Source organism: Manacus vitellinus, unplaced genomic scaffold (assembly GCF_001715985.3).
Source record: "Manacus vitellinus isolate BGI_N305 unplaced genomic scaffold, ASM171598v3 scaffold_30_pilon, whole genome shotgun sequence".
In the NCBI taxonomy this organism is placed as follows: domain Eukaryota; kingdom Metazoa; phylum Chordata; class Aves; order Passeriformes; family Pipridae; genus Manacus; species Manacus vitellinus.
The window spans coordinates 607,880-635,840 of NW_021940291.1; the positions used below are offsets into that span (position 1 = coordinate 607,880).

A 27,961-nucleotide genomic window follows, 5' to 3' on the forward strand; every position below is an offset into this window, starting at 1 on the left:
AAGTTAAATTAAGAGATTTTTCAGTTCAAGGTAGTCAACAACATAATTAGACTTTTTTAATAGCATTAAGAGAAGGAGATTTAATTTCTTATATAGTTTGCTGATTTTTTTTCCATAAAATACTGAACTCCATTTTAATCTCTATGATCATAGAATCATAGAATCAGCTGGATTGGAAAGGACTTCTGAGATCATCAAGTCCAACCCTCTTTTTTTTTTTTTTTGAAATCCAATCTCTGGAAAAATCCAGTCCAGGTTTTCCCCCATTCCATACTCCGGCCAAAATCCAGTCTGCATTTTTCCCCATTCTGTACTCTGGCCAAAATCCAGTCCGGGTTTTCCCCCATGCTGTACTCCAGAAAAAATCCAGTTCCCATTTTCCCCCATTCCGTACTCTGGCAGAAATCCAGTCTGGGTTTTCTGCCACCCTCCCAAAACGGCCCTGGGACACCCCCTCCCCCCACACACACACAGAGGCACCACAAGGTGTGAACCCCCCCAGGGTGACACCAGAACAGTGTTTTATTTATTGTAACAAACACAGAGGATCATGATGCAATGAATTTCTTCCAAAAAACCATCCGTAACCCTTGTAACTATACAAGCGTACAAGGAGTAAATGCAGTATAGCAGCGTGCATCAGACACTGGTGTCCATCTCAGATTGATGTGAAGCAGCCACGTTACCGTATCAGTTTCATGCATTTAGCTGTGCTTCTGGGTTTATATTGTGGGCATAGCATGCACTGCTGTCTGTAGTGGTGATTCTGTGTGTATCCCACATGTCTGGGTTTAGGTGTGATGTAGTGATTTGTGTGCAAAACCAGTGAATCGTCTCTTTCAGCAACCTTCAAACTTAAATGCACTGTCACAACCTGCAATTAAGTCCTTAAAGTCAGCTTCTCAAAGAACTCATCTTTGCTTTTCCTTCTAAATTAGAGACCAGATTTCCAAATTTGATTTTTTTTTAATCTGTTCCTTTATGAAGCAGTAAATAGAATATGAGTATGTTACATTTTGGCAGAAAACGCGAATGGTAACTGCTTGAAAGTTAGGCAGTTATGAAATTCCACCATGAGTCTGAAGATACAGATATTGCATGATACAATGAAGTTTCTCAGAGTTCTTTTACATATTGGTAGGAGTTATGGTTTGGGTGAGTTATTTGCAGGTATACTTTCCCTGTGGATATCTCAGGTGCTTGTCTAAGTGTCTGCTCTGTGTCCTGATGTCTGTTTGACATCAATCACCAAGCAGTTAGAGGTTGGAAAGGTCTTCAGGAGGTCTCCTGCTCAAAACAGGATCAGCTGTGAGATCAGACCAGGCCACTTGAGTGCTTTTTATATCCCACCAATTTACTACCCACTCTCTTAATAGTAGTTTTTACTCAGGAAAAAGGCATTTCTCAAAACTGGCAGATGAGTAGGAAAAGGAAAACTGAGTGTATGAAGTTGAGCAACATGTGTACATTTATAAGCATGATGGGTATTCCGCCAATATTCAACCTTTAAATTTGGATCAGTCCTGTAAGCAGCAGTGCATTCTTCTGTGGTGCCAAGCAATCTACAGTCTTACTGATTTCACAAGAACACTGTACTTTATGAATTCAAGACCAGAAGCAGATCTAGCAAATGTTATCCACTCTGGAAATGTGTGTTGTTATAAGTAGAATTTTGCAAATTTTTCACTTTGTGCACTAGTTCTACTACCTTCTTCTACCAACCTGTTTCAGATTCCAAGTCTCAGTCACAGTGTCATCTCACAGACAAGTTTCCGTGCAGAATATAAGTCCACGGGAGGTCCTGCTGTCTTCCAGAAGCCAGTGAAGTTCCAGGTGGACATAACGTACACAGAAGGGGGAGAGGCGCAAAAGGAGAACGGGATCTATTCTGTCACTTTCACACTCTTATCAGGTAACCATGGCAAAGCTCTAAAATGGGTGCAAGCTGGCTTTGTCCTTGCTGACAATAGAGGCCTGCAAATTGCTCTGTCAGAGGAAAGAATATAACTGTCTTAGCCTCAGGGGGAAAATTCAGACAGGGGAAAGGAGGGCATTTGGAACAAAAATAGTGTTGGTAGCGATGGAAGTGGCAGGCAGGGAAAGAGATTCCCAAAAGGTGAAGTTACCACTTCCACGATTAGTGCTAAAATGGCTGCTCTGTACATCAGATCTGGAATATCTCATGGTACTGTCTCCGTGTTTCACTCAAAAGTCTCAGAGTCTCAGCAGGGCATTGTGAGGCCACTAGTTTCTTCCTTCTGACAGAAACATTCACTCACCTTTTTCTTCTGGGTGGCCACATGTCCCCCCCAGGGTTTAAAACAAACAACCCCCCACACACCTTTTATGCCTTCACAAAAGGAGCCCAGAAGCCATTCTTCCTCCTGTTGAGTTCAGCACACCACAGTCCCTTTGGCTGAAGGACAGAGACACTGTCAGTACACTCCTGGGGACAAGACTGACGGGAAGATACTTGTGATGCTTCCCCTCCAGCCTGGGTTGTATATGGACTCCCATTCCTCTCACAGCCATTTGTGCCTCTTCTCTCCTCACAGGTCCAAGCCGTCGCTTTAAGAGGGTAGTAGAAACCATTCAGGCACAGTTGTTAAGCACACATGACCAGCCTTCAGTGCAGCAGTTATCAGGTAAGTAGTTTCTACTGTCGAGCACCTTGCTTCAGCAGGGACAGGAAGGTGAAATGCCTCTCGGTACCAGGAGGCTGAGGGAGGCCATCCCTCTGATCACAGCAATAAACGAGCTCCATTCGGACAGAGCAGTAACTCCCTGCACCCACCCTACTCCTCCCTTTCTCATTCCCACTCCAGTGCTCCCAGTGCATTCCCCAGTTGAACAGCTTCTGCCCTCCGCCCGCCCAAAGAGCCATTTGCCCACTTCTCCATCAAAAGCTACATCATCAGTAGACCTTCCAGATTTTCTCCAGCTCCAAAATATCCCAGAATAGGGACATGCTCTAGAAGATACCTGAGTTTCAAACCCCTCAGGCATGCTTTAGAAACCTCCAGCTTCAGAGGGTCTCAGAACAAAGTTGAGAGCTACTTTGAACCTAGCCATTAACAAATGGTCAGAAGGTGGTTAATAGTTTCCAGTAGTGTGATCAAATTCTTGGCTCAATACTGTGGTAGCACAAATTATACACTAAGGTTCTGCAAAAGCTATATTTTACCTATTTGAAAAGTAAATTTCAATTCCTCATGGTGGTAGAGAAATCCTTATGTGTGTTACCCTGTGCAGTGATATCAATCTGAATGTGCAGGCAGCCTGAATTGATAATACAGAAACTGGCTTCATCCCACCATCATGTAGCAAGTGTTCACTCTGAACAGTAGTGCTTGCACACACAAAAAATATCAGTGTTAATTCTTCTCTCCTTTGAAAGGACAGAACAAAGAAGAAGGTGAAAATTGAAAACTTAAAGCAGATGAGCTATTGGGAATGCTTCAAGGAAGGAAAAATAGGGAGAAGCAGAAAGAATGTGCAGATACAGGGAATAAATAGGAGCAAGGTAGAGAGCAGAAGCTGGAGGAAGGAGAGAAAGAGTCAGGAGGAGTGGGAGATGAAAAGGAAGTAAATAAATATTATACTTTAGAGCCAAATTCTGTGCTTGACCTTTGTGTGAACAAGCCAAGACAAAAGTGTGGGAGTTAGGTTGGCATTGCATCCTGCAATTAAATCCCAGATGTCCTTGGCTCATTGCACATATGGGTTACATCCTTCTGGTCTAACAGTGTGGCTTTGGCAGCTGAAGATAAAATAACTCCATCTAGAAGTGTGTATGCTTAGTACCTGACAGAGAAGTATGCTCAGTTCAGTGTCCACTTTACTTTTGGCCTCCAGCACTGCCTGACCTTCTGCATGCTGGATTGCAGTGGTGCCCAGCACATGGGTTATTCTGTTCGGAAACAGGGAAGATGAGGACACTACAACTATGGTTGATTGAGGTTTTTGCTGTCTGGACTTCAGAAATTAAATCAAACTCAAGGAAGCAGCCAGAATTTTCTGCCAGCTCTTCCTCTTGGGAAATGCTGGGGTTAAGTGGGGGTGAGGGGAATTAGATAGAAAAGCATCCTGTAAGTGTATTTCATATTACTCCTGATATGTGAACAATATTCAAGCATTCCTTATTTCTTAGAGAAGGAAGTGTACTCTTACTTTCCTGTGAGGAAAAAATTGTTTTAAAAGTAAATTACTTGAGGATCTCTCTTAACTTCTTCACCCTAATATGTCCTAGCTACTGCAGCTCTCTGGAAAGACTTGAACCCTGTTGCACACTTGCATGTGAGGCAGGATATCTCCCTAAGAAAGTCATATTATAGCAGGAATAAAAACCATTCAACTGATTAAAGTTCAGGGAGATGTTATGGGCAAACTGTGCTGTGAAAAATGTATCTGACTTATAGTTTTGCTCTGGTTCTGGAATGGAAAAATCACATGATTTCTACTGCTGAAAACAACCTGAGAATATGTTGTTCTAGTGGGGAAAACCCAGCCTGATCTCTAAAGCCAGAGTGAAATAGGTGACTCCACATGGAGCAAAACCAAAATTAATAGTCTCTTGAAATTTAAAAATGAGAATTCCCTTGGGTGGGAAGTTAACCAGGCAAGACAGCTCATGAGACAGGGTGCCAAACTGTTCTGTACCGCATCACCTGACCTGGTCAGGAGTATGCAAGTCTCTTGAAAATGAGAGAAGTCAACCTGAAAATCTTAGATTGGAGCGGAGTACAAGGAGAAGAGAAAAGGAAGGGAGGGGAAATAAAAGGATTGTTACCAAAAAGAGACAACCCATGCATCAAAGTAAAGAGGCCCTATGGTTCACATCCCCAGTCAGTGAGAGTAAGGAGAAGAAAAAAGGGATAAAGGACAGCAGAGTTTGCATTCAGCACCTTGCTTAGCTGGCTGTCTGTAGTTGGAAAGATGTGTGCAAGAGCTTCCTAGAAATTGTCATGGAATTAATCAACTTTTCTCACTAAAAACGAGGCAAAGTCTTCTCTGTTTCTCTTACCCTCCCACATGCCCAGCTCTGAACAGCTCACAGAAATTGTGGTGGTTGGGCTCCTGTTGAGGTTCATGGTTTGAGGATACTCTGTAGGCAGTCCAGCGCTGCAACAGAATGAGCTCACAGTTCACTTGGACTTGCCTCCTCCGTGGCTCTGAGTGTATTGCTGTCTCTAACCAACAATACTGTCCAGCACTGGATATTTTCCCAGCTCATTGTACACAGACATCTCCTCTGTAGTTGTTTCTCCTGACTTTTAGTTCAGATGCCATTACAGGTGGGATGATGAAAACCAGCTGTGAAAGGCGCATGCATATAAAGTGAGACCTGCAAAAGGGGAAGATTCAATGAACTCAGTATAAAGCAGAATAGCAAGGCCTAATAAGCATATGTCACTGACAGTCATTCTCTCTCCTGCCCCTCTTTGATCTGCTATGCAGTATGCCAGCCCACTGAGCCGGCTTGCCTGGGTTTCAGAATGCACTTCCCTCTTTTTCATTTCCTCCAGCTCTCAACAGTGTTTGTAGATGTCATGTTGCCCATGCATCTGTGTGTGTGTGTGTGTGTGTGAGCCTGTTATGTACCTGATCTAGGCAGATGTGTTTCTGTGTCATACTTGAGCACCTGATAATCTCCCTTCCTCCATATATCCCTTCATTCACTTCCATTTTTCCTTTCTAAGACTGGCTGTGCATATTCCTTCTGGCATACTCTGAAGCAGGAAAATAGATTCCCTCCCTTACCTGAATAAATGTGTAAATAAATGAAATCCATTCCAAAAGTTAATGTAGTACTTCTAAAAGCCACTGCTTAGTTGGTCAAATTTAGTGCAACATATCAGCTTTCTAATCTAAGGTTTAAGGACCTCTGTGCTATGATTGCTGAGACAGTACCAGGTCTATAACTCATGACTGGCATGAGTTACAAGTAAATAGGGATCAATTGTTCATTTTCTCTTCCAATGAAAGAACTAGAGACCATCATATGCAAGTAGTGGAAGTCAAGTACCAAAAAAAATATTGGAAAGCATCTCTTCACATAATCTAAGACCTGTGGAACTCTTCGCTGAAGCAGGTTCTGCATGTGAGGAGCTTGCAGATGCTCATCTTCCCCTGAGTACTTCTTACTCCCAGGGAGGCTAGACAAATCCCTGGCAGAAAAATCTTTATGGAATTGCTCAACAGACAAACAGCAGCAGGCTCAGGAAATCTCTGACCTGATAGTGGTGAGCAAGGCAGTGTTAGGAAGTATCTGCTTGGCCCGCTGTTACACTCTTGCGTGTCTTTGTGGCTGCTGATGTAGACGGAGCACTGGATGGTTTTGGCCCTTGGTCTAAACCAGAACAGCTGCCCTTGTATACTTGTTACTGGTATCAAAAGCCACTAAGCCCAGCAAGACCATGAAAGGACAGTCCCTTTTGCATCAAGAGTGAATCTCACTGTCTGTGAGAGCAGCCAACCTCATCTCTCATCCATGTATAGCTCCATCCAGGAGTCTTATACTCAGGTATAACTACTTAGGTAATCCCTGGGCAAACTGCCCTTTGCTGGGATAAAAAGATCTCTCTCCATGGAGGAAGATATTTCAGATTTGTGCCTTTGTTTCAGCCCAGCACTCTTTCCATTAAATCATAATCTGTTTTTCTCTGATGCCTTTGCACAAAAGAGTAATAGTAACAGCTGGTGAATAGGGACATGCAAAAGCCATCTGTGATCATTCACAGTGTATCAATTTTTATTTCCCTAATACTTCCTTGTTTCTTTGAGCTTTGATTTTAAGTGTGGGGTGCTGCATATTCTTATTTTTTTTCCATTTTCCCATGTTCTGGGCAATCAGCTATGCTGAAATAACCTTTATAACTTCTTTGGGAAAGGTTTTCTCTTTCCTTATTGTATTTATTGGCTTCATATCAGATTTTAACCATTGACATCTCAAAGCTCAGAGCATCTCAGTATTACTGCTGGAAGTGCCTTTCATCAGCATAAACAAGTGTTTAGAGACCATATCTAGCTTCAAAATAGAGCAGTGCAAATTCTCGATAGAACACTGATTTGTGATTTCTGGGTATTTTATGGCTCACAAGAGCTGTAGGCTAAATTGCTACAAAAAAATTAGTGAGAAACTCAGTTTCCAAATGTGCAAAGGATTTTATCATCAAGACTTAAAAGGGAATAAGGAGCAAATGAAGTGCTTTGCAAGGTGAATTTCCAGCTACAGACTCAAAACAAGGACTCTTCAAGAGCCATTTTGAAACTGGATCACAAGTCAATTTTTCTGGGGTTCATCCAGGTCCCAAGTTTCTCTTGTTTCCTGCAATCTTGTGTGACTCTTTATGTCTTACCACTCCTGTAGTGTCTGGAGTAATTACTTCATCTTGCTATCATGGTTCCCACCTACAAGAGGTGCCCTCTAATGCCTAGTTGGATTGGCAGAGCCCTGTTTTTTTGCTGAACAGCCTTAGTATTATTACTGAACAGCCTTCATTAAACTTATCTGAAATACTTACTGGTAGTTCTGAAATCAAGCATGTAGAAAAAAGTCTAGACTCTCCAGGGTTTTGATAAGAGAACAGAGAATTTCAAATAAGCACACTAACACTGGGGAATTTCAATCTGAATGATAACTGCCTTGGACCAGAGGAACTGGTGGCTCCCTTGACATCATCTCCCTCCCTGTTTATTGGGGACTGTGAGCATCTGGCAGGAGCTGCTCAGTGCTTTCTGGGATCTAGCCCTGGATTTGGAGATCTCAGAGGAGCAGCTGTTTGGGTGAGATTTCCTGGGCTGGGACAAGTCTCAGAATCAGAGATATCAGAAGCATCATAAACTAGATGACTTCATTGTGAAATTTATGTGGGATAGAAATGCAGAAATTAAAGAATAAAGAAAATTGTGAAAGAAAATTCAACAGAACACTGGCAATTTTTAATGGATTCAGAACTTGTTTGACCTTTTGAAGGAAAGCCTTATTTTAACCAAAATATTTGCCATCTGTTAATGAGTTGAACTGGATGTCATATATAAAAGAGTCTTGGTCAAATCCAAAGTGTGAAGGACTGCCAGCAATTTCTATGAAATAAGGAATTCCCTTATCATCAGAAGGATTGAGATCTGACACTGCTACTATGCTTTAATTAAAAAATTAAAGAGGACACATGAAAAATGCAGTTACATGACCCATCAACGTTTCTCAGACAGTTAAAAGCCTTTGGACCCTGACTTTATTCCTTTCACATGACACCTGGATCCCACAGTCACTGGGTTGTGGATTAGTATCTATGAGCAGAAGCTGACTGCCAAGAATCTAAGACTTTCTAATTAGAATGAAATTTCTACTTGAAAATGATGGAATACTTTATCATGTAGAGTATTTACTAAAGCAGATGTTACAATATGATGGAAATGAAAGAAGTATTAAAGTAATTATTATAAAAGAGAAGCTGAAGGCACATTAACACTGTTAGTCTTTTAAGTAATGCAATATGAGCTACTGGTCCTTGTGTGCCCATGCTGACTGCGCCTTAGGAATTGGGGAAAAACAGTCTGATCAGGTCTTGGAAAGACATTACAAATAAAAATTAATTCCTATGCAGTTCCTGGGACTAGCCATGGCAATACAGAGAATGCGAATTATGCATTGTGTATGAATATGTGCATTAAAGTTTTAAGAAAGACAAGGTAGGGGTTTCATTAGTGTTCCTTTGATTTTTCCATGATCTCATGTTTTAAAAAAAAATTCCCTATCCATCGAAAGTAATACCATACCATGCAAATTTATGTTTTTAGGAATAAAATGGAGTACAGAGCCCAAGATGTTATGCTGCCAAAAAGCCTCTGTTACAGTCCTTTTCTCCTGTGTAGATCTGTCAGTTTGTATTCTGATCACACAATGAATGTTTGTAGATCTGTTACACAATTAGCTTTAAATACTAAAGAGACCTATGCTGACTGCAAATGACTTAGAAAAAAAGACAGTATTAACTAAATTAAGAATGAAACAGAAATACCAGTTTCAGGAGACTCTTAGTAACTAGCTGCAATGTTTACCTGCTCCGATATTATCCAAATGTGACCTTTTTTGTTTCCAGACTGCTAGTTACTGAGTGGCCAGTTAGTGTGGATACACTTGAGGGGAAAATTCCAGGTGTTGGAGGGTGGAGTCAGAAACAGTCTTTTTTTCTCTATTTGAGACTTTCTTTGCTCTTACGTGTTATTTCAAAGCTAAGTTCTGCTAATGATTGGGTGAATGCTCTGAGCTCTACCACTATAGATCTGCATCACACTGCATTACAGCAGAGTGTAGTTGACTATGAGGGGACTGGACAGGAACCACTGAAAGGCATGAGACAACAAACTTCTCCAAGTTATTAAAGAAAAAAAATGATCCAAACCTGTGAATGTGACTTTGGGTCACTGACCCAATCAGGCACTTCTCAGATCTGCTAGGCATCTTCAGGGAGAAATATATTTTGGGAGATTAGTCTGTCTTCACTCTGCCAGACTAGCCAAAGAATTTCAAAGGCAGGTAAACTCCAGGCCTCTCTGACACCTCTGATACGTTGTTCCAGTTCTTGAATGCTCTCTTCTCCTTCACCTCCACCCTTTTCTCCCTTTCTCTCAATCTTGTGCCTTTCTGAGAGAAATTCCATGGGTATCATCTCCCACTGACCTCTGCCAGCCCACCTTCAGCCTTGGGGATGGAGAGCATATAACTGCTGCTTAGATGCTTTGACCAGTGTGACTGGACCAAGCACTTGCCCTCTCTGCTCCATGATTTTGTAAATGATCCACACAGCACAGGCCTGGCTGCATCAGAAAAGATGCTCTTCTAGCATGGGTTCAGCTTACCCAAGCATATCCAACACCCCTTCCTGCTCTTATGAAATTACTTTTCTCAATATTTAAGGGGAGGAATGCTGAGAAATTATCTTTCCCTCTGTCCTGCAGACTTTAGAGCAAACAGGGGGTAGTTAAAGCCTCCTGGCAGTTATGGATTTTCAGCATATGTGTGCGTGTTTCTGAGAAGGATATTTCTTAAATACCCAAGTGTTCATCAGGATCCCAGGCAAGAGGAGATCGGAGACTGAGCTTAGTGCTTTAACTGGTAGCCTCTTGCTCAGCAGTGAATTGCCCATGAACGCAATGATTTAGATCCCAAGTGCAAGGGAATCCTGGCTGACAGCAGCAGATCTGGCTTGCCAGCAGCTTCCACATGGAAGTGTCCAGCTGGGCTGGTCCTTTCTGTTTTAAAGCTGACATGTAGAGCTCCTTTTGCTTATCACACCCCATAGGAAGCACCCAGAGGCTGTGGTAATGGGAGCTATACACGAAGTGGACAGTAGTGTCTTCGGACCAGATTCTGCCACCCTTTCCAGAAGTACTTCTACTGCCTTTAAATAGTGACCTAGAAAGCAAGAGGAGTAAGAGACTACACTTGAATAAGAGAGACAGAGTTAGGTTGGAACTTTGACATTATCCTTTGGGGTCTAAAAGATGTTTTTGAGCTGTACAAGTAACCTCATTCCATGTGCAATAGCACAGTGCCGTATTTCTTCCCTCTCTCCAGGTTTTTTATGTAGATATATCAGCCGATTGAACATTTTGTGACTGTTGCAGGCTAACTTTCAAAGCTAGCCAGGTGAAACACTGTATTCAAGGCTTTTAGTTTGCTATATGGTGGCAGAATATTTCCCACGTCATAGATACCTGTAGCTATGATAAAGGGGTGAGTGGAGGCAGCGGGATTGAAGCAGCATCCACTCTCAGTCACAGGGCCAGATTTACACTGGCATATAGTGGGTGGCAGAATTTGGCCTGGGTTATGTAAAGACCAAGATGTGTATATGTTTCCTGCTTCAGGTAATAATGTGCTAAGTTACTACTTTATGCACAGAGGTGTGGAAACCTTTTTTTATGTTTTTCCTCCCCCCCTCCTCTTTCCGTTCTATGATCCAGACACCACTAACTGTATGGAGTTGATGACTGGCAGACTTTCCAAATGTGGTAAGAACTTCCTTCCCTTCTGCCTTTTCACCTTCCCCAGCCCCTGCTGAGCAACATAATAATGCGCCGTCCTGTCCCTTCCACCTCTTCCCCTTCCCTATCCCTGCTCTCCCCCGCTCTTTTCAAGACTGCCCACACTGTAACAGCCCACTATGTCTTTCACTCACCTGGAGGACTCAAGCATATACCCCTTTTTCTGTTCCTCCCCATCCATGCACAGATGCACAGGCTCCACCACAGCTTTCCCCTTCATAGCACAAACATGAGATTCCCTCCCTCACTGTAACCCAGGCCAGTGATTTTCTTTTCTTTCCTGATTTTTTTTACTCTTTTCTTTACTTGCTGCCGTTGATTCATGATTCTTGAGTCCCTTTTCTGCTCTGAAGCTGAATGCTGCCCTGCTAGCTGCTGTCTCCCTTGGATTCCTGCTGTTTATTGAGACAGGAATGCGACATTATTTAATTCTATTTTGCATCCAACCCCTTCTTCCCCAGATATCCTTGGGGTATGACCCTTTTAAATCCTCCACAACACACACTGCATATTATCTGACAGACACTTAGCTAGTGTAAATTGTCATAATTCCACTCTGATCTCGGGGAAGAATGTTATGTCTCTCACTGGAAGAGCAGTGAACCTACTGAAGATCTGGAATTTTGCTAGGTTTAAGAAAAAAGTTTCCTGCAAAACTTGCAGCTCAACTTACTTGGGGTCATGCGAATTTTGGTTAACTTGCCCCTAGGCTTCCTTCCCCTGTGAATACGCATGTACTGGGTTCTTTCTTTCATTACCTGTGCCCCTACTCATTCCTCCAAATACAATAGTGGGAATACCCACATGCTATGAGAGAAGTTTTTGTCTTATATCTTGTGTAGATTCTGTATGAGAGAACTCTGTTCTCTCTAGATTTCCATTCTGGTACCAAGGTTGAATTCAGATATCTCTGTGAAAGGGAAGACAAAATGATGAGGAAGTGATCAGCTACTACTGCTCTCCACCTGCAACTGCCATGCCACCTCTTCGTAAACTGAAGAAAGTTGTTCTGGAGTTGTTGTGGAGTCTGTAACCATAAAGGGAAGTTGTCATGGTGGAGGTAGTATTAGGTTTATGCATGTGTAACTGAGGCAAAATTTGGCCTGTTTCCCGTATTTCAGATGGTCTCTTTCCCTTAAGTTGCAGCTTTGCTGGGAGCTTTTCCTTCGCTCTGAAAGGAGCTTGTTTGATTTCTTATTTGACTTTCCTGATCTCCTTGTGACTCATTTCAGTTGTAGGCAAACCTTCAGCTTCTTGAAGGCATCAGACAGCAAATACCTCTTCTTCCTCAACACTTTGTTTCTTACCTGGATCTGGCATTCACATCATACAAAAATACTAAAATTCCAGTTCTGCTGATTGCTTGCAAGTTAATTGAGCTACAGAGATAACCAGCCAGTACTCTGCATCCTTTAGGCAGAGGGCATCACTGCTCGCTCACAGTTCATGCAGGCCCTCCAGCTGTCATAATGTCAGCAGCAATCCAACAAGGGACAAAGAGGACAAGGTGAAGGCCATCAGGGAGACTGTTTTGTGGCAGCTACAGCATAGACAACACAGAGAAAGGGAGAGAAGAGAAAGAATGGCTTATAGGGGTTTAACGGAGCTGCTTCCTTTAAATCACACACCTCTTGGTGTAATCACAAACAGCATAAGCAGTGGTGACTGCATCATGCTGAACTCCAGCCTCTCATATGAGTGAAGAGCTGTTCCATGTGCAGGAACCCATGATTTAGACAGGGGAGTGAAAGGGAATGATGCAAGCACTTAGCCTATTTTTGGCAAGTTGTCCTCTGTGATTCCGAGAATCAGAAACCCCCCTTGAAGTTGACACAATGTTCATCCAGTAATAGCAAATAGTGCATGAAGAACTGTAAAACTGTGGGGTTTTTGACCTCCACGTTGTTCTGTATTCTGAGTGTGAGCACAGAATGTCATTTTAGCAAAAAGAGTTAACACTGGAGCAGGGAGAGCCAATCAGATGCTCAGCCATCTGAAAGCTCTGGTGGGAATGAGGAATGTCTTTTCACCCACTATAAACCACCGAATGTTATAATTAACAGCAAGACAAATTTGTCTAGTCCTTTAAATGTTATCTCATCTTCTGCTAGCAGTGATCATCAATCTTAGAAGTGATTTGCATACAGCCATTGGCATTGAAAAACAAGTTAATGTTTGAACAGCCAAGGTGTGTCATAGGAGCTGCCAATATCCAAACGATGTAACAGTTGCTGTACCAACCCTACCTGTGCAAACTAGAAAACTGCTGCCAACAGTTCTTCTGTTTCACAATAGAAGAAATAACTTGGCTCATAATAAAGTTGAAATGCACGTTGGGGTGGAATATTTTATGTTTCCACCCATCTTAGCAGGGGAACGGGCATTGCTATTGTCAGAAAGACTAAACTCTTATCTGTGAAGTTCATTTGTAAGATTAAATTTACCTTCTAAAAATTAAAATCTTTACATAGAAAATGCAGCTGTAACCTAAATGCCTACAGGAGTGATACCTTAGCTGATCTATTCCTTGTGTGTATTCAGAGCCAAATCAGTTTAGTGACAAGTAAGGTTTATCACTTTGTGTGCTGCCATTAAGCCTTATAAAATCAGCACAGCTTAAAAAAAACTGGATTCTGTTTCTTTTGAAGCAGGATTTAGAGAACTGTTTACCACCATCTAATCTGGTATTAATGTCTATCTTACTGAAGAATAGCTTGTATAATTAAGGTTCTAATAGGTTCTGAAGAGCCTTTACATTAAAAATAAAAATCAAGATAATACATAAACTGGAAAGCCCTCCAGCTTCAACCACAAAGCTGGGAATTAGAAAGCAAGTATCATTCATTGTAGATTGAACAAGTTGGATCTGGAGCCAGTGATATACACCACACAGAAGCCCACAGTGCCAATTTCAGTAGTCCTTGTTCAGAAAAAAGTCTGTCTTCACAAACTTTAATGACTTTAAGTTGTTTACATAGTGAGCTTAGAATTTCTTTGAGTGGTTGAATTAATAGCAAAGCTGGTGTATAGTCTTTGGGCTCCCCTTCCTAGCCATTTTTAGTTTTTTGGAGTCCTTAGTAAGTATGTTTTGCCAAGGTGCTGGATGCTGACAGAAAGCTCTGAAAAAATTTCCTTATCCTCCGCTGTACCTTCTGAGATACCCCAGGGAGCCTGTAAACTTTCCAGTCTCCACTGCAGCTATCCAAGGATGAATTTTATTTCCAAGTAAGGCAATCTTTGCTTGTTGTTTTCCATCTCTCATGACTCTCAGGAAAGTCTTGAGTTACATCAGTGGCACGTCCATGGAAAGTGGGTGATGATAGGAGGAGGAGGAGGTTAGTATGTATAACTGGTGCAGCTCCATGAGAACGCTGGCTTGCTACAGCTCCAGCCAAATCATGCTGTTATGTTGGGCACTGCAAAATGTTCCTGCAAAATCTTAGACCATAACCCTGTGCAGGCTGGGAAGAAGACCTTGCGTTTATTTTTAAATATTTATCTTGTATTGTTGCTTACAATTCCTTGCACCAGAGTTAAACAAAAAGCTTTTTGGATCCTTGTGTGTACCAGTGGCTATCACCAAAACGATCTGATCGAAGCAGAAGCACAGCAAGTCCATTTGCCTTTCATATCTCGCCAGAGTATCTCAGTCAGATCTCTTGCTTCCAGTGTTTAGGACTTGACGTTCAGGACTTCCTATTCAGAGCCATCTGATCTTGTTGCCTGTGGCCAATCATCCTCAGTGCATACAGGGCAACTGCACTGCAGTAAAGGCTTCTCTTCATAGCTCCTTGCAATCACAGTTTGATTCATACAGATGTGAGCCCATGTCGATGCCATCTCAAGCTACTTGAGAAGTTAGGAAACATTTTGCAGTTTTAAACTGGTTGCATCACATTTGGGTTGCAATTGCAGCCTGTAGCTTTGTGAGTGCTGATTTAGAGACTGCTGGTGTAAGCAGCAGCAGCAGCAAATATCTGGACTTGGTGCTCTTGGAAATGATCCTGACCCATATTGGGATTAATTAGAGTAATCCTGCTTCTCACAAAGTAGCTGTTTGATGGAAGATGAGGTTGGTTATTTGCATTCAAAAAGCTGTAACTGATGGCAGAAATACCGGTGCTGAAATCTGCAGAAAAAAACATACACTGCCCTCCCTGCTGAAAGGCTCTTCTCACCACTGTCACACTGTGAAGAGACAAAAAGAAGACCCACCTGAAAGATCACATATTCATTCATAATGGGTGGATTGCAGTAAGTTAGATGTTCTAAAGAGTTCAAGCCAGGTTTCTTAGTTACCCCTGCTCATTCTGCCGGTATCCTTTGCTGTCCAGATGAATGACTGCCTCCCCACATACTGTAGTTGTAATGTCTTCAGTCTAGTGGTGTGTTTGGGAGACATTTCTTTTCCAATTCATGCCTCATGTTTTTGCACTGTAGAAGAAGGTAGCCACAAAAAAGGCAACTTGGCATTAGAAATGAATCCAGACTTAGTGAACTATTTGTTTCATGTCAGATCCTGTTTCAACAGCTATGGTGAGATTTTTACTGTCCAATACAAGATCTTTTCCTCTTTCTCTATAGTAATATCTAATACAGGAAACACAGATATCTCACTCTTAATTGAGATCACAGTACTTTATTTATAATAGCCAGTGTTTCAGGATACTGCATGGAAATACATGGTGTACTAAGCTGCTGTACTAAGCTAAGTTTAAGATGACCTTCTGAGAAGATTAAATCATATTTTGAAGTGATTGACTTGGTGGAAATGAGGAAGCAACATTTCACAAGCATACACAGGTCGTCTCTCCCATAGGAACAGTCAGAGAACTTAAAACCTATAACATAATACATGAACATCTATCTGGCAGAAAAGACCAAAATCATATTATGAAGTACCAATACATTTTTGGCATTTTTATAGACAAAAAGGATTGGAATGAAGCAGCAGAAGTCTCTTAGAGAATGGGTAGCAGCAATACTATCATTTGTTGTGGCTTTACGAGTGTGGGTCATCACCTTCCCCTCTCAGCACACACTTGTGCAGGCAGATCTTCATAAAAGGACAGGCAGATACAAAGAATTCTTGGGCTTAGTCCTTTACCATCCAGTTTTCCAGAACAGCATGATTCCACAACAGAATCTGGCATCTCTTCATCCCACTGCTATCCTTGTCTGCTCTTTCAGTGCCACCAGCTGTCCAAATGAATGTATGATTCCTTCCGTCTCCATCATCATGTCTCCTTTTTTGAATGTTATGTGGTGGTGCTGGATTGGCCAGAGCTATTCATCAGTAACAGACACGTTTGGTTTCTGATTCATTACACAGGCCTTAGTTCTGCAGAAGGTAGCAGCAAGGAAATAGGCCTCATCTCTTTGAGGCTTTCCTGCCTGTGTTAACCATTCTCTTAACTCATTACCCAAGAGCTACCTGTCTGAGTAATATTATCTATAAAAGGGGAGGCTGAACGGGATCTCAGTTTCTCTTTGTATTTATGAGAGAAAGAGAAAAAATGTGCAAGATAGAGGAAGAATGGCCATCTGGATGCTTCTGGCTAGTCACAAATATTGGGCCACCCTCCTGCAGAGGAGATGGGATGTTTTAGGGGAGTAAGAACAAGGACGGGTTATAGAGCATTTAAATGTCAAGTTGGTTGTTCAGATCTTCCCAGGTGTGTAGCAATTGAAAATTCCCACCTGCTGGTAACATGGACACCTGTGCCAATGCTGTGTGATAATCTGAGTAGTTCCTACCAGCAATCTGTTCCTGAAAACATTGTTTTCAGTTGGCATTTTTACTGGTAGAGTCTAAGGACTCTGGAAAGTAAGTCACCTTTCCCAGTTGCAATTCAGGTATCCTCCTAAGGAACTGGAGTTGTTCCATGGACTGACTGACAGTAGTTTGTGAGCTTTCTGAGGCATCTCTCTGATTTGTATTTGTACAGTGCCTAGGCTGGGAGCTCATTAGTCTGCAGGAAGACTCCTACACAATACTACAACTAAACAAAGAGGAACGGGCCACTTTATCTTTCTGTCATCCCTTTCACTGCTTATACTTTTGGAGTGGGTTCTATATTTTAAGTCATTTGTTTTTGAAGGCAGAAGGGACTCTGTCAACAGAAACCAAGCAAAAAGGAAAAAAATGTCTAGTCTTAACAAAGAGGGCTAGTACTCTGCCAGCAAAATGGGTTTGAAAGGGAATGGATTATCACCCATTAAGAGAATGTTTTAATGCTTTATGTGAAAGGAAAGGAGTAAAATTTTTTTTATGTGATTCACTACAGCTGCTATCAAAACACAGAGCAACCTAGGGATGAAAAGACAAGGGATAAAGAGTGAGGAATGAGTATAGGAAGAAAATCTCAGAAGCAGAGGCAGGCAGAAGACAGGAAGGATGTGAAAGCAACAAGGGACGGAATAAGGGAGGTCAGGTTTACAAAAGGCATCTCCATTTCCAGTGGAGACCTATGTTTTCTGATTTACTTTCTCCCAAAGCCCAAACTAAATATGCAAAACCCCAAAATTTCTCAGGCTATACAGAAAGGAAAGGCAGAGGATAATCCCACAGATGGCATATTTGTTTTGTGCAACTTTGTGTTCATCACCACAAGGATTAGTGCATTAAAAATACATAGAGTTGAGAGTGATGGTTTCACAGGAGAGGGAAGTGCCTCAGGGTTTGCTTCCGTTAAGTCAGTGGGAATGTTGCTATTTGCTTCAACAAAAACAGGACCAAGCCCTTATCTGACTGTCTTAAAATGTTACAAAACAGCAGGCTCTAATCAGTAACTGGGGCTCTAATCAGTAACTGAAGCCTCCAGGCTTGTCCTGAAGCTGCTTGTTCACCATGTCCTGTTATATTCTGTGGAGGACTGAGGATCTTTATAAGGCCAGAGCAGGGTCTTTGCAAGGTGCATCCTTTTCTGGTGTCACTTCTGGTGCCTGATGATTTGCCTCATTTTCTCTTTCCTCTCTTACCTGGGTGTTCTGCTTCTACTTGGCTTCTCAAGCCGGTGACACCATTGGGGCTAGGTCAATGTCAGACAGACTTCCTAAGAATAGCAAATGAAATACTGAGGACTGTGAAGGTTGATACAAAACACTTGCCCAGCTTCCTTTTACATTTTTGTGTCTGTCTCTAGCTCTGTTTCTTCCTTTTAGCGCTTATTGTATTCAATTGCATTCACAGTTTTGACTTCTTTCATGATACTTGGCTGTTACAGTGCTGCACACAGATGCCACAAACCAGTGCCTTCTCCATAAATATATTTCTCTAAATATATTCCCTTCAATACATGACCTTTTCATAAGCTTCAGTGCTTGTTTTCAAACCCATCCGCCTTCTCCATCTTGCAGTGTACAGCTCCGTGGTCTAACTCAAAAATGCGCATATCCATCTCCTCCTAATAGACATGAACCTAATGCTCTGAACCTCCCCTCCTGCCTCTGATCCTTCTCATGGTTTCTCACCCTTGCTACCCTTCACGCCTTCTTTGCTCTGTGTTGATGAACATTTGCTCTCAAGGGGAAAGAAGACCTTAGTTACAGATGCATGAAACACCAGGGATGTTCTAAAGAATCAGTGAGCCAAACCTCCATCCCTGTCCAGAGGAAATGGGATGTCATCTCACTTTCTGAAATGAGAAAGGCAGCCTTTTTGAGGCCCTAGATGGACTTACTGGTGTAGGGGCCTATGACACATTTTGCACTGAATCTTAGGAGTGGAAGATTGCTGAAAAAGCTATTCTAATCCATCATCACCTGCGTTTTCAAGTCTTGTTTTACTGGATGTATAACCCCAAAGGGACAGGATAGCTGTCCCCTACTTATACATCTCCAGAGAAGAATGTGAGGACTCCTTGTGTTGACTAGCCCAAGAGCAGGCTAATAACCTGTCACATAGACATCAATGCAGTGATTGTCTGTATTGCTTGGTGTAGGATCAGTTCTTTCTTGACTGCCAGAGAGAGCATTATAACCTACTATTTAATTACAAGTACAAAGGGCAAAGGAAAGAAAGGGTTAGTGAAATGGCCTATTTTATTTTTCAGTAGCTCTCTTTAAACATCCCTAAGGATTTCTTACCTCCCATTAAAGTTTTAACTGAAAATGCTGATTGTAAGGAATTCAGTAGTGATAGAGGCAGAGAAAAGCAGACTGTTAAATACTTTTGCTGCAGTAAATCTCCAGACACTTGAAAGCTGGGAAGGAGAAAGGGTGTATGAAACAGGGGCTGCATATTTTAGTAGGATGACTGAAAATCCTGTATCAGGACTCAGCAAATACAAGATATATAATTTCTAAAGTGTTTCATTGCTCCATTCTTGCTAGTTGTACTTTGTCACTGTTCCTGTCTACATGAAAACAAAAGACTTCCCCAATTCCTGCAGAGCCCTGCTTACTCTGCCCTCATCTTTCCCTCTAAGCATGTTGAATAAACTGCTCAGATGAATAACTAGATATTGCCCTACTCTTTTCTCCCAACCTAGCAGTCTTTTCCTCTCCAGCATTTTTTTCAGTGCTCTTTTTCATTCTCTCTGCTGACTCCATTTGCTTATGAGGATGAGGGGTCCAAAGCCACTTAAAGACCAGATCTGCCCACATTCCTGCATTCAAGGCTGAGTGTTTGCTTTCTTTTTTTTCTTTTAATTGAAAAATGGTATCCACCTAAAAGAAGTAGAAATTAATCTGAGGAGATAGAAGTGAGTCTGCGCAGAGCAAAAGCCCACTAACCTATAACAGTTTTAGGGAGGCTAGGGAAACCTCTGAAACAGAAGTTATAGATGTGGAACAGATATCCCCTTTCCAAAGCATTTGTATGCATGTGGACAGAAGGAGGTGGAGGTCATGGAGGTCTGACCCCAGGGTGACTGAGAGTTTGATAGCCCTTCTCCTCTTAGCCAGAAATTGAGTTATGTGCTGTGCCTGGCAGTTTGTTTGCGCCCATCACTAAGGCTTCACTCAGTTGGGTGAATGATGCCCTTTCAGAAACTCACAGCTTGTGACACTGGTGTAGCTGAATGACAGACAGAACCAGGGCAAGCAGAAAGTTGGACACAAAGCAGCAAGTAGAAGAAGGCAAGGGATGAATTAGATTAATAAGATTAAGATCCTTCACTGAATATACCAGCCATTTGATTTTTCTCAATGCCTGTTAACATACAGAGGAAAGCAGCAACTACCTGGTTAGCACAGAGCAGGAAAAAAAGAGTAACCCTTTCAGTTTTGCAGAGCACAAATACTATGTATTTCCTCTTTCTTTGTCAAAGAGCAGTTGATGTCTGTCTAGCATTTTCCATTAGAGAATCAGAAAGCATTCAGCGAGGTCTTCAGACCAATTACCATGCACAGAAAGTACTTACCTGCTGTTGTTAATGGATTACTTATGTTTATAATGAGAGTGAAGGGCAATACAATATTACCAAACCACCACTGTCCACCAACTATGGATACATGGCAGTCTCTGCTATGAAGAAGCCCTTTGCTCCTGACTGAATGTTCCCATTGCAGGGGACGAAAGATTCCACTCTTCACAGCATGCCACCACCTTGGAAAGCAGATACGAGAAGCCTATTTCCCTGCAGGAGCTGGAGATGTAAATGATTTGAATTTGACTGAACAGTAGAGCCAACAGTCACAATATTGAGAAAACCATCATGGGATTTTAAGGATCACGAAGAGACAGAACCTCCATGGTGTACATTAGGTTAAAAAACACCTTCAATATCCATGTTTGAAGAGTTTAGTGTGAGCATTCCTATGTTTGATAAGGATTAATCCCCCAACTCAAGAAAATTAAAATGGACTAGAAATTCCCTGAAAGGCTACCTTTCCAGTAGTAGGTGGTCCCTTTTCCCTCAGTAGCACCCCAAAGCTTTTCCTCAGTTGTGGCATTCCACACATCCTCTGACACAGAACTAAATTAACAGCACATAACCCTGTTGCCTGGAGGTCCAAATGGTATGAAAGGTTGTATTCATTTGCACAGTGCCCAACCCTTGTTAATACTGCAACCTGATCTAGAGGCTGGCTTAAGGAGATGCCTGTTTTACTTAGCCCACAACCCTAAACCCCTCTCTGGCTCCTAACTCCACTGGAGTGCATGTCAGTGCCATGGAGGCTGTGTTGTAGAGAGAACAGAAATTCAGGACAATGAGGTAATAGTTATTGACTCTGCTAGGTCCCAGAAATAGATGCATGCTTTCATAATGCATTCAGCATCTTCATTTCCAGGTACCTTTGTAGGGAGATCTGAAGGTGCTTAGAAGCCTGTGATTACAAACCACAGACCACTCATGCAGATGGCAACACTCATCTCAGCCATAGCTCATTTTTCAAATGCTGTTTCCCTTGGACCACTCAGGTGCTTCAGGCTTAGATGGCAGGCTGGCAAGGAGATACTCAGAAGAAAATAAAATTCAAGCAAGGAAAACCTAATGGCTGGTGTAGCCAGAGAGCTTAGCAAGGCTGCAAAGCAAAGCATCGCTTGGTGGGCACGTGCAAATACCCTGTGTTTGTAACAGCAGCAGTAAGATGGGATTTGCCTGTATCCAGCATCATATTCATGGATATTTCCATGTGAAATGGCCAAGTGACTCCAAGTAATGGACTGAACTATTTCAGTCACACGGTACTGTGTCCTCCTGCTAGGTGAGACAGCAATGCTTCCCCACTCAGGAAAAAACTAGGACCTTTCCCTTAGGTGCTTTATGCTCCCAGCCTCTTTATTTCTGTAGGTATCCCATCCTAAACACTCTTCCTCTTCCTGCTCATTGTCTTCATCCCCCACACACCCCCACGCACGTGGCTCTGGATCTCCTCATCATGTTCTTCTCGTTAAAAACCCCATTGTTCATTTGTTTGTTTGTTCTCTCTCTTTCTCTCCTCTTTTTCTCTCTCTTTCCCTCTCGTTTTTTTTTTTTCCTTCTTTCTTTCTTTCTTTCTTTCTTTTTTTGTCTCCTCTGTTTTGTGTACCCAGGCAGCCCATTGAGTAACTTCTTTGACGTAATTAAACAACTTTTTTCAGACGAGAAGAACGGGCAGGTGAGCCATCCCCCCGGCACGCCAACCAAGCATAGCGCAAACAGCAAGCGGAGCGATTCCGGTTCTAATGACTATGGGTCTAGAGGAGACAATAAGTACCCTGCTGGCAAAGACAAGGCAAAGATGGTCTCATCAGTCGGCCTACAAGACCAACCTTAAATAAACACATAAAAAATTAAATAACTTAGGAAAAAAAAAAAACAAAAACAAAAACAAAACAAAACAAAAAGAAAAAAGCAAGAAAGAATGAAAGAATATTCCTTAGCAAGCTAGCCTCTAAACTAGAAGGATGTATATACCTTGCCACAACAGTACAAAACTGTCTATAGACAAATTTTGTATGAAGGAATGACTGTATATATATACATATATATATTTATATATGATATATAATATATATCTCAGAAACAAACACAAAAACAAACGAATGAAAGAATGAAAAGAAAAGAAAGAAAAGAAAAGGTAGCACAGATGACAAACCCAGTTCACCAGATCTTGGGTTGTGGTTTTTTTCGATTGTTTTTTTTTCCTCCCTTTTTTTGAATGTTTTGCTTTTTTTCTCCTTCCTGATTTTTTGGGTTTTTTATTATTTTTTTTCGTTTTCTTTTGTTTTGTTTCTTGTTCTGTTCATGCTCTCTCTGTGTTTCTGACGACACCACTTGTTTCCGCTCTGCTACCAGGAATTATCCCGAAAAGTTAACATGTCAGCCACGGCTTCACCTTCTGTGCTCTGCGGACACTTGTTGACGGAAGGCAACCGATGTAGACTGTCCAAGGACCAGTCCTGTTTGAGGTTCCCAGCCTCCCCTCTCCCTTCAGGAAGTGGGCTTCTCCCCCACTTCTCCCCAAACACCTCCCCAGTGCACGCCTGGTTTTTTTTTCCCCCTCTCTTTTTCTTTTTTGGTGCTCCACGAGAGAGACCTGCTCAGTTGTGGGATTGCAGAGTCTGGGCTCAATGGAGATTGCAAATTGCTGGAGTGAAATCTTTACCCTTGGCAACTTCTGTCCGCGCAGGTGAACGCAGCCCGGAGCGGGAGGGTGTGGGGAAGGAGACGGGTGTAGCGGGAGCGCAGTGTTCCATGAATCCAGAGCGCGTTCTCATCAGAAACCAGCCAGGAGCAACTCAAAACTAAGCGTTGAACCAAGACAATATTGGGGAGCTTCATCATGGGATTTTCTTACCTTTTTTTTTTTCTCCCCACCACCTTTTCCTTTTCTTTTGCCCCCTTTTTTTATATATACATGTATATATGTGTGTATATTTATATATACATACATACATACATATATATATACGAAATAATTGATTTTTTTATACTGTATCATTTTGGTTTTTAACCTGCTGGAAGGGGAAAGGAGTAAACTTAGGAGGGAGAGGGGGTTCAATGAATAAACAAATACAAACAAAACATTAAAACTTAGGGAAAAGGCAACTTCTGGTAGCAAAGAAGAGGGACAAGACTCTGCCAAGGACTGTCTCTCCCGTCACCAGGCACAGTTGCCGCTGCTGCTACTGCTGCTCCTCCTTCGACACCTTCCTCCCCACCTGTCAACTCCCTGCCACTGTGCCACCTTGCTGGGACCTTCTTCGACCAGCTGGATCCTCCACCACACCCTGCATTTAGAGGCAATTGTTGTGTTGCTAGTGCTGCATTGATATCAGTATTATTATTTCTTTAAGTTACCAGTTTCATTTGTTGGCTTGGGTGATTTTTTTCTTAAAAAAAAAAGGAAAAAAGGAAAAAAAAAAAGAAAAAAAAAAGAAGATGAAGAGGAGGAAGAAAAGAGACTTATATTGGGTTTTCTTTCCTGTGTGTGTGTGTGTGCAAAATCACTGGCACTTAGTTCATCAGAGCAAGACAAGGTGGAGTCAGGGCAATGGGAGACTTAATCACGAAGCTACTGTAAACTTTAAAATTTACTGCAAGATATTTTTATAAAGTTTTTGGTTTGGTTTTGTTTTTTTTTGGAAGGGGAGGAGGGTGGGATTGGGTGGATGGGGACCTTTTTTTTGTGTTTCGGTTATTAGGTCTTGGTTATTTATATATACATATATATATATTTAAAAAAATAAGCTGTTAGATATATCTTCTGTTTAATAACTGTGTAGAGGCAACATTGATTCTTATTTATTTTGGGGAGGAGGGGGAAAAAAGACACAGAAACCCTGTAAGTGTTCATTTTGTGACTTTGAGAAAGAAGAATTGCTGCCTTTTTTCCTCCTCCTCAAGATTTATGTGACCAAGTGTAACTTATTCTGGCCCAAGCTCAAAGGTTAAACAAACAAAAAAAACGTGGTTTTACGCGTGGAAGACAAAACACAGTGAGAAGTACTTCTTGACTGAGATTTTAAGAATGTAGGCTTAGCATTAGTGTTCAGCTCTTTTATGACCTTCGATTGCTGCTCGTTGGGTTCCTATGGGTGTATGTTGTATCGCAAGATTATTTTTTTTAATGATAATGTTGGATGAGTTCTTTTTTGTTGTTGTTGTCGTTGTTGGTTTTTTTAATCATTTTTCCCCTTCTTGGACCAGTTTTACTTGTACATAGGTTTGAAGATTAAAAAGAATTTTTAAAGACACAACTGGGGCAAAGACCTTTGACTTCTGCCCCGTTTCCCCATTCCCCCAAATGGGAGGGATTTATTTTAATTTTTTTGCTTTATTTATTTATTTATTTTCCCTATTCTTAAACTTTTCTCTCTCGTATTGCTGTGTGCATGTCAGACACCAGGGGATGATGGCTGGGGAGGGGGGGAGGCAAGGGTGCAGGAGAGGGGGGCAGTTTTAATTGCATGACATTGCTGTAAATTAGTCTCTTTTGCTTTCGTTGTCTTTCCTGCCTCTGCCCTCTCTCTACTTCTCCTCCAAGCTCCCCTCCCATCACCCCCGTCCTTCTTTTCCCTCTTTTCTCTTCCCTTGTGTATAGATTTTGATGCTTCTGTTACATTGTACCTCTACAAAAGGCTGGGATTTCAATACAAGATAATAATAATAATTTAAAAATACCTATATCATCAAAACTCATGTGGTACAAGCAGGAAGGGGATTACTTACACAAGATATAAGAATAAATGAAAGCAATACCTCTTGTTATCCTTCCTATTTTGTACTTTGAAGACACACGCGCGCACACACACATATACAGACACAAACTGACATTATTTAATGGTTTAAAATGGACAAAAAAATCTGATGTATCCCTTGTTAAATAACTGTGAGCAACTTTAGTTCAAAAACCAATAAATTCATTCAGTAAAGATACAAACTGTTGAGTGTCCAGTTTATGTCCACGAAAACAAACTTCTCGCCAGTGCCAGACCCGGTAAGTACGGTGTCAAGGCTTTCTACACCAAAGGAGCTGAAGATGGCGGCTGAAGTAAGGCAGCATCATCCTCCTGGCCACGGAACTAACACTGGCTCCTCGCAGCACCAGGGTCCATAGTGCTGTGCCCAGCGTGCTCCGCCCTCACAGCGCTGACATGCCATGAGCAGGTGAAGAGCAATGACAGCTTAACCCTGTAGGCCTGGTTTTCCGCAGTAACGTGTTGAGAAAGATTAATGCAGATTTCAGAGCAATGACACCCCCTAGATCTGGTCTGGATGGAAACCACTGTACCAAAAACTGTTGCTGCTTGTGATTGTTCTCATCTCTAACCTGAGCTTCTCACGTTGCTTCCAGATTTAGCAATAGGAAGGATTTCTCCACCCTCCCTGCCTGAAACACTCTCAGTCACATACATTTGAAAAAGCTGATCAGGTACGTCCCTGGCTTCTGTGGGTCTGGGGTTTTGTTGCTGGTTGGTTCGTCAGTCCATGTGGCTGCTGGCTCATCACACGTCGCTCAGCTTTTGGGTGTTCCTTAATGCTGGATTTGTAACTGCACCTGGCAATTCGCCTCCTCGGCTCCATCCTGGCTGGTGTGTGCCTGGGAGAAGTGGGTGCTTCCCACACGGCTGGGGAGAGCTTGGCAGGTCCAGGCTCATGGCAGGTCTGCAGCACTGGCCCTGCAGACATCCTGGCCCTGCACTCACCGCATCCTGGCCACCTCTGGACGTGTCCACTCTGGTGGTCCCCAGCAGAGCTGCTCTGGCTGAGCCAGGCTGAGTCTCCTGTCTGTGGAGAGACTGAGGGGAGGGTGCTGCCCACGAGGGAGGGAGGGAGGGTGGGCAGGAGGAGGCCTTCTGGAAAGTTCTGTGGTGCTGCCCCAGCTGTGGAGATGCTCCTGCAAGGCAGGGTGAGGGCTGTGAGTGGGGCTGGGAAGTCCCTGCCCTGAGAGGCAGACCCCGGGCAGCTGCCACCCCTCAGGGCATGGTGTGGTGTCCCTTTGCAGCCCCTGTGACAGCAAGAGGAGTAGTTTACCCCACTTCCTCCCTATGGCTGTGGCTACCGCTAGAGGCTGTAGCTCGTCTCTACCGGGTGCAGCTGGAATTGCTCACCAGGGAGTTGTTTCCCAGGCCTCTCCCACTGGGCAGTCTTGTAATTAGCAGTGTGCAGGGAGGGTGTGTGCATGGGTAGGAGAAGGTGCATCAGGGGTGCTGGAGTGCATCACAGTAGCTGTCACCTTTCAGGGGTGTCACGAGGATGGTTGTGACCTGTGACACCTTCCACAGACGTGCATCAGCTATGAAGCTTTTGAGGCAAGAATGGCAGAGGATGTGCCTCACAAGAACATCCCTGCTGCAGTAAAGACTCAGCAGGGTGCCAGACTCAGCTGTGGCAGACCAGTTCCTGTGAGGTTGTGGTTTTGGCAGGCAGTGTCTCTGGGACTTGATATTCGGGCTTGATATTCGTGTTAGCACCTGCTGCAGTGGTAGGGAATGAAGTCTTGCACCGCAGATGGCATCCCCTGTCCATGTAGGAGGGACACAGATGTGCTGGAGGTCCCAAAGGTGTTTGTGCTGGAGAGGCAGAGGGGAACAGGAGTGCAATCACTTGAATGTTGTGCATGTTATTCATACAAAATACACTCTTATCTCAGAAAAAGCTACAGTGTTTGTAAGGTCTTTGGGGGATTCACTGGTCTACTGAAGGGGAGTGGAGGAGCTGACAAAGATGGAAAGATGAGGAGAATCACAAGTGCTGCAGGATTTGGTCTCTGTAACACTGGAAACCCAGAAGTGGGAACAAGCTGTATCATTTGCATCTCTGAAAGCGAAAGAATGTGCTGGGCTGAAGTGTAATACAGGGGAAATGAGATTTAATGGCAGTGTGGCAGCAGCTGTATGCTGCTTCTTTATTTCACTCTCTGTTCTGTTTTCAGAAATGTTCATAAACTTCTATAATCTTTTCATGTCTCCTGTAGTATCCACAGTTAGCATCCCCAGTATTGCCAATTATGGTCTTCAAAAGCTATAAGAAGAAAATGATTTTGCAATGTGAAAGACCTCATGCTTAGGGCCTGCCCACATTTATTCTGCCTTCTTGTTTGGCCATGTTACAACACAGACTCTAGCTACATGATGATGTATTACATCTGTAGTGCATAGGAGGGACTGTGCTTCTGAGTGAATTGAGTTTATATTTAAACTGTTGTACATAAAATATCCTTCTTATTATATAGTTTAAATCTGAAGGCAGGTGATAAATGTAGCAGGGGGTTTTGGTGTGCCTCTGTGACTGAGGTGGTTGGATTATCTCTGCTGCCAGGTGGGGGCTGTTGTCTTCATCCAAACCTAACACCAGGTGATGGCTGTTAAGATGCTGTGAGCTGTGACACCTGCCCTTCGTTTTGCTAAGATTCTGAACTTTGCAGCTCTCTGGTTCACTTAGAGAGCCCAGCTCCTTGGACTTGGTACTGAAAAAAATTACTAGGTAAAATTCATCTGTCTTACTTCTTATGGGTAAAACGGTGCAGCGTATGA

General features: G+C 42.6%; 1 protein-coding gene across 11 annotated transcripts in view; it reads left to right on the top strand.

Annotated features, from left to right (window-relative positions):
- Nucleotides 1-25,365, top strand: part of BRSK2 (BR serine/threonine kinase 2) — a 316,083-nt gene extending 290,718 nt beyond the window's left edge. For 3 of the 11 annotated variants that reach the window (XM_018076099.3, XM_018076100.3, XM_018076102.3), the window contains 5 exons: nt 1,732-1,912; nt 2,556-2,645; nt 10,972-11,019; nt 22,034-22,098; nt 22,779-25,365. In XM_018076099.3, the coding sequence (XP_017931588.1) occupies nt 1,732-1,912; nt 2,556-2,645; nt 10,972-11,019; nt 22,034-22,098; nt 22,779-23,231 (837 nt within the window). In that variant the 3' untranslated portion in view covers nt 23,232-25,365. Of the gene's footprint in view, nt 1-1,731; nt 1,913-2,555; nt 2,646-10,971; nt 11,020-22,033 lie in introns of all 11 variants that reach the window. The other 8 variants (XM_018076101.3, XM_025895466.2, XM_018076105.2 and 5 more) reach the window with 8 other exon arrangements.
- Nucleotides 25,366-27,961: the final 2,596 nt, after the last annotated feature.